The 12,084-nt window shown below is 35.7% G+C and overlaps 1 protein-coding gene across 1 annotated transcript; it reads right to left on the reverse strand.

The window, feature by feature from the left end:
* Nucleotides 1-203: 203 nt before the first annotated feature.
* Nucleotides 204-10,466, reverse strand: ZC3H15 (zinc finger CCCH-type containing 15). The gene is made up of 10 exons (XM_010295803.1): nt 10,461-10,466; nt 9,925-10,026; nt 7,473-7,584; nt 5,610-5,762; nt 4,405-4,496; nt 3,212-3,394; nt 2,368-2,514; nt 2,089-2,193; nt 1,726-1,852; nt 204-997 (listed from the first exon to the last, which is right to left on the reverse strand). Exons 1-10 carry the CDS (start codon nt 10,464-10,466, stop codon nt 804-806), a joined length of 1,221 nt encoding a protein of 406 aa, XP_010294105.1. The 3' UTR covers nt 204-803.
* Nucleotides 10,467-12,084: the final 1,618 nt, after the last annotated feature.

Genomic DNA, 12,084 nt, shown 5'->3' on the forward strand with positions numbered 1-12,084 from the left:
CTGCTGAATTTTACATGGCATGAAACATAGGAAAAAAATTGTAACTGCAGTTAGCCCTAATTTAACTGAAGCCAACATCATCACTTCTGTATCAAAACTGCAGAGAAAAAATGTTACTCATTACTCATATCACTCATACAGTGATAAACAGCTTGGGATGATAACCTAACTTAACAGAGGAAAACCAAACACAGGTATTTTAAAGTCGATAGTTTTTATTTACAGTTTTGTTGGCAAAAGGCAGTGGGGAAGTTTAAAACATTTTAAACAGAGGGCACCATATTATATTGTATGATGTACCAGCTGACAATCTTCAGTATCCAGATGATCAAAGAAAGCTAATAACCACTTAAAGAAGCATAATCTGCATCAGCTCCATCAGTGTAGTCTGCCTAAAAACACTTCAGGCAGTTTCTAAATCAACACAATCACTAGTCAAAATGCAGTTCTGGTGAAGAATGTATACTTTGATTTTTATACTGTACCTGGTATCAAATTGCCCACTTATACTTGCATACTGGCAAAGCAGTTATACTTCCTACTTTTAGTTGAAGGTTATAATCTCATTTTCCACAAATTCAGCTGTCAGGTAATTGTGAACTACTCTGTATATTTTACTGTGAGCATAGTCAAGACTGGAGTAGATGAGATTGAAGGAAAATATTCCTGGTATATGACATGCCCATCAAAATCAGCTGGGTAACCATCAACATCCTGTTTAAGAATTCTATTCAAAAAGGAGAAAAACGTAGTCAGTTTTCACTTTGTCGCATAGATTTAACTTGTCACTTGAGCTTTTCAATTCATTCTTCTAAATCAAGAGTGTTTAGCTCTTCTTCTAGTTCATCCAAGTCCTCTCCAGTAAAAAGATTTTCATCAACTGGAACTGCATCAATTACTCCATTTTCCAACTCCCCATCTCCATCATTGTCTTCCTCTAAATCATTTTGCTCACTGCTGTTTATATCGCCACCAGAAGCTTCACTTAATTTATTATCTGAAAGTAAAAATAATTCTTACACATGTCAGCATCACACGTTTCTTAATCACTAATTAACAATCCTACTAAACAGGCTTTAAAGTTTTGAAACTATAAGAATTTACTGGATTTGAAATTTATGTAGACTTATAGTGGTCAAATTGCGTGTACCTGTCTAATACTTTTTATTTTCAAGCAGGTTGAAAAAAACACTCCAAAAACCTCAAACTCACAACTCCTTGAACTCCTGTTTTCCTAACTGCATCAAACCTGATGAGCTGCTTCTGCTCAACATCTGCACTTAAGACTTAGGGCCTGAAAGATCAGTGTATGCATTCCACAAGCGCACCAAGATCAAGACTTGACTCTAAGAAATTACAAGATAACTTAAGCTAGCAGAAAAAGTGAAGAAAAGCTTGGATTGTTATTGACATTATTCATACAATCATTTTCTAAATCTGGAAAAAAAAAGGAAACTGATAAAGCAAACATATTAAGGATTTACTTGAAGTGGCCGTAAACACTACCTTTTATTTGAACTTGAACTTAAGGAAATTAAGAAGTGCATGGCATTTAGTACAAGCTTTTCCTTTAGCAACTACATGTGTCACTAATAGTAATTTCATTCTCCCACCCTTTTTAAACAAATACTTCTTTTCAGCAGATCAAGAATTCATTTCTATCTACCTTTTGGGAAGCTCTTAACAGTCCAATGTGTATTCATGATGCCTAAATAACGAACTTACCATCTTTTCCTATTGAACTGTATGTGCTGAATCGCTCAGGACTAGCCACAGTAATACCAGTCTCATCTACAGCCTTTGGGACATACAGGTTCAAATCTACATCATTTATGCACACAGGCTCTTCCATCTGAAAAATAAAATGCTCTGCATGAATTACTTTTGTACAGAAATCCTCATTTCTGAAGGATTACTAAAAAATTTTTTTCATCTTCCTTTTGACACCAACATTTTGACAAAAATATACTTTGTAGCAGTGTTATATTAAGAACCAAACTTACTAATTGCACTGCAAGAGCTCTAAAATCCTAGTTTTCAGACTTGACTGTAACTTGAAATATTACTCGAATTAATACTGTTCTTTACCTCATCATCTTCTCCTGTTCCTTGAATATAATGGGTGTCATCTGCTTCTTCATCATCTGCATCAACCAACTCTGGTCGGAACTCAAATACTTCACGTCCACTTATCTATTAGCAGAAAAAGAAATATTATTTTATAACGTAATGGAATTTATACTGCTGCAAAAGATGACAGACAAAAAAGAAAAAGCAAAAAACAAAGCAATTCCAGGCCATCTACCTTATTACAAAAACCTATTTTACTCTATGTTCTTACATTAAGAATTGGAGTGTAGAACATACCACCAATGCTTTGCCAGCTTTAAAATCTGCTTTCCTCCTCTCCATATCTTGCTCGGCCTTATCAATTTTTTCTTGTCTTTTTCTTCTCTTCCACGCAATAAAACACTCTAGAGTAATTTTGGTAACATTTGGTCCTAAGGCAGCACGCTGTCAAGTAGAGAGACTGATTAATGTTAGAAACTGTTTCCAAAGGCTATAAGAAATCAGAGTTTCAAATACTCTTTTCCAGCAGCTAGCCGAAAACCTATCTTTCTAATTCCTTCTTCACTCTCACCACTGTCAAACATGCACCATCAACTGTAAGTTGGACTCCACGCACAATTTTCTGGTTAGCAAGGTAAGTCGACTTTAAAGTTAACGAAAAGTGGAGGAGGAAAAAAGCCAGTGATAATAGCTCAGGTTCTCCTCAAATTGACACTGTCGGGCACCGGTGACAGAAATAAGCAGAGCAGCAACATAATGCCTTCAGAAGGCCCCATTCATCTTGGTGTTGCTTCCTCATTACAGAGTTCTGAGAGAGCTAAGGAGGCAGTCAGCTGGGGATGAGAAAAGCCCATAGAAACAGTTGTAATAGATAAAAGAAAAATAGCAGTAAGAAACAGAAGCCTCCTAAAAGAGGATTAGCAACACACACACTAAGTATGCAGCTACAGTATAATTGATACAGTAGGTAATTGTTTAGAAACAAAAACATGAATCAAATACTACACATCAGTCACCCTAGCTCATACAGCTATAAAAGCATCTTAGATTTCTTAATCATTACGTAGGAAGTTGTTTACAACTGTCTCTTCACAGTAATGAAAACAAATACCACCTAAAGGTACCTGTCTGCCAACTTTACCTCTTTTTCTATTAGATCTTCTAAAGAAATTTCGTCTTGCTTTTCCTCCTTCTTTTTGTCCTTTTTTAATACAAAACCTGGAGGGAGAGCATGGCGATACATGCAGTTGTCTCCGCCACCTGGACAGACCCAAAACCATCCATATTTGTTGTTTTCAATAGCATCAAGGAAATATTTGCAGACCTGTATAAAACAGTGGTTGTTAGCACTGCACTCTCTTCAACACCACCAATTAACACTACATGTGTAGCTACTTCATGTCAAAGCACACTAATTCAAAGCCAGTTGTGCTCAAAACTGAAGAAACATGTGAAATGCATTGCTACTAAAAAAAAGCAGACAGGAGAAGCACAGCTAATTAGCTAAAACTCATGTAGTGAACAGCTTTTCCCACCCCCCCTTAATGTAGTCTCAATCTAAAAAGACAGGATGACTCAAAAGCCTGGCAACTGTGTACAACTGTAAACCCAGCTGCATGTGTAAAAGTATGCTGACAGTCATCTTCTTCCTGCTCACCACCTTCAGTATAGTTTTAACCAAAATAAATTTCATCTGCCACAGATATGAAGCCTTCCAGTTCATGATCCTGAGGTAAAGACGCCATTCTGGGTCTTTGAACAAGCAATTCATAGTTCACACTTAGCCATATCAAAGCTTAACTTTTGCAAATTTAAGTAGTATCAATAAGATACTTAATTATTTGGTATTGAAAACAAGGTGACATAGTTCTGAAGAATGCAAGAGAGTCAGGAACTACAGATGACTCAAGTAGTAAATTTCAGCTTACAGGAGAAAATTTAAACTTACATGCTTATATGTTACCCAGTACATAAATAAGCCAATATATATAGCAGTTGCTGGAACGAAGTGACAGACTTAACTAACCACAATACTTCAATCTTCTAAGCAAGCAGGATGTATTACATACATTAACAATTCCTTTAGCATTTGTATTTTGAAAGCACTTCATGTACTATCCATTTATATTTTACATGTGAAAAACACCTTATGACTGCAAGAGCTTTGGGGTGTTTTCTTTTTTAAATACATGATTTGAAATACTATCAGATGTATATTCAGAATATTGTTATAATACTCCATTCAAAATCTTCAGATAACGATAACTGTATCTAGTATCAGTCTACAGTTAAATTCTCTCTACTACAGCTCAATTAAAAAAAAAAAAGACATACTATTTGAGTTTTGGGTTTTTTCTTTTCCGCCTCACCATGCTTCTTGTTCACCACTTCTTCCAGCTTCTTCTCATCCCAGTTATCCATTGTATCTAGAAAAATACAACGGAGGGTTCCACAAAAATTCCAAATACTAAACAGTGCTGTCAAGATGCTTTTCTCCCTAGTAACAGTTTTAATGTGCAACTCTTACATTTTAGCTAGTTTATAGAATGGGAAATAAACTAAGGCTTTTATAATACAGTCTTCAAACTCTCCTTTGCTGCTCAGAAGACCGTGTCCTCAAAAGCCCTAGAAATTCATGCTTTGACATGCATAAAGTCTGTTTCAGTCAAAGATCAAAAAAATGTGTCATGCCATCTGTACACTACCAAGCATGGACAAAGGAAATGAAGAAAAGGATGATGACTAACTAAAAGAGAAGGTTGGAGGCTAATGTCCAGAAATACAGATGTTGTAACATGAGGATTGAAAGAGATAATAAAAAAATTTTCTAAGTTGAAGTTAAAAGAAGGAGCCATCAAAAGAAGCCGCATCACCAATGATAACAGCAGTAGTGACTCTATGGGACCTTATCATATTTGTTTAGGATGACACAGGCTAAAACTCTATGAAAGACTGAGACATGATGAATTGTAAAAAGACAAAAGAAATTATTTTGACTATAAAATCTCTAGCCCCTGCTAAGTACAAGTCAAATCCAACGTACTTTGCCAACAAATGATTTGGAGAAAGAAGATACAGAAAAAATTCCAAAGTATCCCGAATTCTAAAACTATGTACTTTTGGACAAACACTAGTAATACTCTTGGAGGGCAGCTATGGTTGCTCATTACACTTGCTCCTTTTTCACTTCATTTTATAGAACTTCTTTTCAGAAGAAACTAGCAACTCTAGGAAAGACCAAACACTGTACACAACTTGCTACTTGTATGACTAACACATTACCCAGCAGAATCAAAAACACACCACCCAGTGTCTCTAGGCGATACTTCTTCTAAATAAGGTCTAAAGAATACTTGTGAGCACGCTTTTTAAAGCAAGTTTCACTGTGATTCAAAAAGTTGGAACATAGCGGTATGGGTTGCCTTGGTCATTGACCAGGTTCCTCACAATCATAGCCCCAACACAAGAAGACTCCTAATGTTGAAAAAACCCTTTCACAATCAGAATAGCTTCTTAGTCATTTTCTGGAAGTATTATACCTTTTTCAAGGTCTTCATCTCTTGCATCAATGTAGACACTTCGTTTTTCACACTTCCTTTCCAAAGACAAATCATGAGAAAACTTGCACTTGTCTCCTTTAGTGCACTGTCCTTGCTTGAAGAAAGCACAAACTACAGATTTGGGGTCAGCACCTGAGTGAAGAAAGTTTTAATGTTTTAATAATATTACTAAGCAGAATACAGAACTGGAGCAAAAGCAGTACATGAAAAGTTCTGAGAACACCACCTAGGATCATACAATCTTTAGCATCTGTAGAGAATGAAACACGTTTTAAAAAGAAGTGAAAGTTATGTCATGGGAAGTTCATCATAACTAAATACTCCATGTCCTGAACATGTCATATTTACTTCGTGTAGCATGATATTTGCATTAAGTATCAAAGCTGGCACTTGACTATGTGGAGAAATACAGACAGCAGTGTGGCTGAGTGTATTATTCATTCGTATAACATAATGCATACGGGATATCACCCTGTGCAACTCCTTCCCGATACAATAGGCTATTTTTGACTCTAATACACAGTAAAGCATCTTCTGGGTGTCAGCATTTCCTTAATAGATCAACAACACACTAGAATAAATTATAGTAATCTAACCCGCACTCATTAAGACAACTTCCTTCCTTTAATAACAGAATGACAGCTCCTCATAGCCTCCAAAATAAGCAACTATTGTTACAGTATGAACTATTCAATCAGCCTAACTACAGTTTAAGTAAATATCATCCCACTAAAGGAATTATTTGACCATTACGAGGTGGGAAAAAGAAGTGCAAGCAGATAGAAAGGTTAGAGACATGACTAAATCAGAAATGCTTCACTTGTAATATTCATTAAGTGCTCACGTAAGATTTTAAGCTCAAGTTTTTTACTTGCTGATTTTCAGCTTGGGGCAAGTCACCAGTGACTACAGTATGTATAGCAACACCTGTTTAGAATCTTAACTAAAAAAAAACCTAGTTTTTAAAGGCTGAGCAGTTCCCTAAAAGAACTTCAGGTAATATAGCTCTCCTTGTTGGTCATCTCAGTAGAAAGGCAGCGCTTTAATTCGGACAATATTAGTCTTCTGAAATAAATTTAAGTCAAGAGCTACTTTATTTGGAGAAAGCTGACCACTGCAGATCATAAACAGAAAACTGGCCTTTTTCGCGACTAGGTGACATAAAGAACAAATATCAGATTTGCTTTAGACATGCAGGGAAATTACACTTGTTTAGTCAAAAATTATCACACTCTATTTCATTAGTTCTAGAAGATTAATGAAGCAGAAGAGTTGATAAAAGTAACACTTTTTTGAATAAACTAAATGTTTTCTCCCACATGGCAGCCAACCATAGAGCATCCAAGAAGTATCACACACCCTTAAACCTACATTTCATCACAAAACCGGTTTGTTCAATAACCGAGTTCAAATAAGACCACACTTCCAAAACCAAGTCCTACTGTTTAACTGTGAGGTGGGACAGAAGTCAGCGGAAGATTTTTACTGTTTTGATTTGAATACAAGTTTTCTGTGAAGACAGTAGTTATCATATTATATCGCTTGTAATATCTGAATGTTCATGTTTCCCTGGTGAGATAGGCTGCTTTAAACAAATACCATCACACACACACAAAAAATCATGCCCCTCATCCAGAAGCATCAAATTAATGAATCTGATAACCCCAGATGACTTGCAAAAAAAAAAAAGTCAAATCATTACTGACAAACTACTTGGTACATTAGAGAGAAGGAAACAGACATATCTACTTTATTAAGAATTGGCATTTTTAACAGGTTATTTTACCTGAAGTAGACCTATGAATAAGAAAGCATAAATGAAGAGAATTCAGTTACTCATACCTTTACTTATTTTCTGTGCAGCAACCACAGGCTTGAAGAGTTCATTTAGTTCTTGTAATTCTTTTTTCTTATCTTCTTTTTTTAATTTCTTCTCACTTTCTGTTTGAGCAGCCTATAAGGACCCCAAATTTTAAGTTGTTAATATATAGTTACATTGACATAACTCACTTCACTTCAACTGTACGTTAAAGTGGCAAATAACTTCAAATTAGTTTATAAGGGCAGGAGGGAAAGAACGTGGGATTTCTGAATTTCTCAGAATTTCTGCTCTTGCATGAATGGCCAGTGCCATCTAGTGGTACTGACCTTCCAAACAGTTTCAAATGCAATTTGTCAGACATGCTGGTAGGTACCATTAGATGACATAGTTACCTCTGGTCCACCTTTACAGGCTAGGAAATCAAGTGAAAGGTATGGACACTGAGAGGAAAAGCTAGTTGCTTTTTTGTGATACATTAGCAGTGGAAGTATTCAACAGCTACTTCAAGACATGTGCAAAAAATCTTTAGTCCCCTAGATGCTGCTGCTTTGTTCTTCCTCTTCACATATATCAGCAGCACTTCCAGGAAACCTGTCTGCAGAAGTTCAGAACTGCTTTTAGAATACTTCTTTTTCTGAATTTTTTTTTTTAATTTCTTTCAATTCATTGATAACTAGCAGTTTATAAGACAAGAACACTCATTGTATAGGTAGTAGTGGCCAAGGGCTGGAAAAACAAGGAAAACCTTTCACCTAGGAAAGACTTTTCACCTAGGAAAACAATAGTTTGTGTATAAAAAAAGAAAACCAAACAGCTGTGACTCCGCCTTACCCTTTTTGGATAAGACAGAAAAGGCCGTATCTATACCAGAATGGTAGTGAGGGGTGAAGACAGATGAAGGAGGACATGGGAGAAACATTATTGGATCATTTGACTCCTATCTTTAAGGGAAGCTAGTGAGACTAACACCACTATACAAATATGTGGGGTACTTCAGTGGTAAAATACAGTGTAATATTAAAAAAGAAGCTTTGTTCCTACAGCGAATTTGGCAAGAAAATGCCAAATTGTTTTGAAAGGGAATTGTTTAATTTGGTCCACACACAGAACACTCAGTTTTCATACTGAAAGTCCACAAGTGCTATTTTATATAGTATGCAGACCCACACATGTCAACTACAGAAACTAGTACTTAAAGAACGCTTTTGTTTCACCCTAGGGTTCTAAAAAGCATGAAGATGAAGCTTGCTTCATTTTTCTCCTTTTTGAAGAAAAAACCGTGACAATTTTTCACTTTGTATGTCAGGGCGCAACCATAATCGCTTTAAAGTGTTCGTTCTTCCTCACAACCACCCTAGTTGAGTAAGAAAGGTATGATCAGGTCTAAAAATTAGCTTCCAATATCCATCAGTCAATACGTCAGAGCATTTGAGAAACCAATTATTTTAAGCGGGCTAATTTACGTACCAGTATTCCATTTAATGCTAGAGATTCAGGAATTTTATACAGAAAATTCAGAAGTGTTTAAGTAACACTAACGTTTTTGAAGTGACATCAAGTAGTCCTTCCTAGTACAAGAATTTGTTAGATCTAATGACCTGAACATCAGCTTTACCTTTTTAGTTGTACTTGACAATTGTTACTTCATCCTTATGTTATGCAAGGAATTTAACATAAATCATGACATCATGAATTTAGCTGATGCAAATGTAATATTCTACAGGCTTATTCATAGAACAGGAAGCTGCATGAATACTTAGCAACTAGCTTCCCTAGCACCATAGGAATAAGAGACCTGGCTCACTTCCACTATAAAAATATTGTCATGAACTTCGTGCTGACTAAATGTAATCTAAACATTGTGTCTCAGACACATCACATTTTACTTCATCATACAATAGAAGAGCAGAGTAGTAGACAGTGGCTCAACATTTCAGTTTCTTTGATCAGTTCACCAAATAGATGCAGACTTGTTTCCATTTTAAGTTATAATAAATACTTCTTAAAGTAGATAGAACAAGGAGCACATATGGGCTTATACGTTTTTTTAATCTTTCCCGATTCCAATTTTAATACTTGTAACAACTACTCTTATTTTTAATGGTTCACTATTTTTTCAATTAGGTGGGAATTAAAGAGGAAAAAAAAAAAAGAGTAGCAGTATATATATAACCACATTTTGCCGATAGTAAATTTCCACAATTTACTTGCAGGTATACCTCATACTCAATTATGTCACTGTTAGAATGCTGTGTAAAGAAACACACACCTTATTAGCTGAGTTTGAGGGTTTTGGTACATAATTCTCAGCTAGACAAGCTTTGCAGGAAGACTATCTCGTTCAATCTGCACTAGTCACAATACATTAGGGAAGTAGCATCTCCACTTTTTCAGCATTATATGACAATCTATATGCATAGGGAAACAAGATCTCACTATACAGTAGGAAAACATTACAGATAAAATGCTTACCTGACGTGGATTTTGCTGACCAAATTTAACCTGGTGAGTCACAGCCTTGATAAATTTCTGTTGTTTTGCACCTTTTTTATTTTTTAGGCCAAATGTTTTGTCCTAAATCAATAGATAAATACAGCCAAATTAATTGAAACTGTCCAACAGTTTGAAAACGTTTAAGTTGTTACCAAAAAACCCCCCAACTTGCTACCCCTCTCAGGTTTTCAGTTAAACACAGACTCTACCAACACAAGCAACCCAAGAAGCATTATGTACAATATTTCAACTCCTCGCACCTTCTTTAAAACTTGCTTTTCAACAGAACCTACTAAATGCTGCTTTTCTGTGAGCTATTGGTTTCATCAACAGACCTACCGCTGTGCAAATATTAGCTTAAGCGTGTAACACAGTGTTTTCAGGCCCCTCAAAACAAAAGGACAAGATGTTTTCGGTGGCTACCCAAGTAACATCTGAGGAAAATATGAAGACTGAATAGCCATAAATACAGATTTCTTCCCCCCTATCTACCTGAAATCAATTATTAATCTTACCTTCATGTATTCATAATTGTTATATACTCGTTATACAGATTAATATTGCTACATATCACATATTACTTTTTATTTTTAAGTATTTTACTTAAAAAAGCTTTTCATTTTCTAACTGCACTAGTTTGAAGATAAGTCCTTCCCCTCTGTCAAGACCAGACAGGTGTTTGTACTTCCTAAACTCCACTGCAAGAAGTTTCTGTTTACTGCCTGAAACAATTCTTCCTCTACATCTCTACTTTTATTGTTGGATACAAGTTTTTACACAAAATCTATTAAAAATTCCATTAAAAAAAAGATAGATCACCTCTACAAAACTATCTAAAGCAGAAATTACTTTTTGTAACCAAAATACCTACGTTAAAGAAAATGTCCATGCCTTCAATTCTTCATTAGGGGGTTGGACTGGATGACCTTAAAAGGTCCCTTCCAACCCAAACATGCTATGATTTGGTACCAACATTTTTCTCCTCCCAGGAACAAGTAACAGATGTTCATCCAGTGATAATACCTCATTTCAAACATACTTTTGGCAACCCTAGCCATTAAAAAGTATATTATAAAAGAATTACAGAATAAACAGTTTCAAATTTCCAGACTTACCCTGTTTTCACTTACAATGTATCCCCTATCAATGGCAGCTAGTCCTCTGTTACTTCACACTAATTTGAAAACTCTGTAATTTGTCAAAATAACTAGTTGGTAAAGAAAATGGATCATTTGCACACTTGATTTCTGTGGCAAATGCCATGTGCATTACATAATCTCTCTGTATTTGAATTATGTAATAAATTACTGTTAATAATAAATGCAATTTCTTCCCCTTTCAACTGCATCTTTTTGTAACAGAAAGCAGAATTTTCCTACATAGCTGGATTCAGCAAAAACAAAAGAAACACTGAAGGCAACAGAGAGAGAACAACCAGTCTAACCTAACGTTTCCACCGAAGACAAAAACAGTATTCTGCAGTGCTAGATTTAAAAGAACACTTGCATTACATAGATACACTGTCTAAGCAGCTCAGCAGCTACTACTAACTTGCTTGCCCATACATGCTGGCAAACATTTAATTTTCTATAACTCTCTCTCCTTTTACTCTCAACATAGCTTTTTTTTTTTTGTATAGTGCAAAATTTGACTATCTTAGTAACTAAAACACATATCCCTCTAGCACGTTTTTTCAAATCTAGTTTTCGCATCAGAATTTTCAACAGAATACGACATATTACTGATTAATCTTCGAATTATTTTGCATTCCACTTCTATAAAACATTTACTAAGTTGTTGTTCCAGGAAAGTCCTCCCTGGCCACACAGGTCAAATTGTATGGAAAAAACTCCCCAAACAAACCACACACAGGTTTTAAACTGAGAAATGCAAACCTCCAACTCAGACAGCCAGACTCAGAAAATACAGGAATACAAAGAACATGGAAAGGGGAAAAGGCGAGAAAGAAAAAACAAAAAACCACAACAACAAGAAAAAGGCAAGGCACTTTTGTTTGACAACCTTCAGTCCAGAGACAGCTCTGGGCAAAAAGGTCCAGGCTGAAAACCCAAACCCCAGTGCAAGAAGCGGCCACCGGCACCACTTAAAGAGCAACGGTGGGTGGTTTGACAGGTCTGG

The sequence above is a fragment of the Phaethon lepturus genome, unplaced genomic scaffold (assembly GCF_000687285.1).
Source record: "Phaethon lepturus isolate BGI_N335 unplaced genomic scaffold, ASM68728v1 scaffold11111, whole genome shotgun sequence".
Classification (NCBI taxonomy): Eukaryota; Metazoa; Chordata; class Aves; order Phaethontiformes; family Phaethontidae; genus Phaethon; species Phaethon lepturus.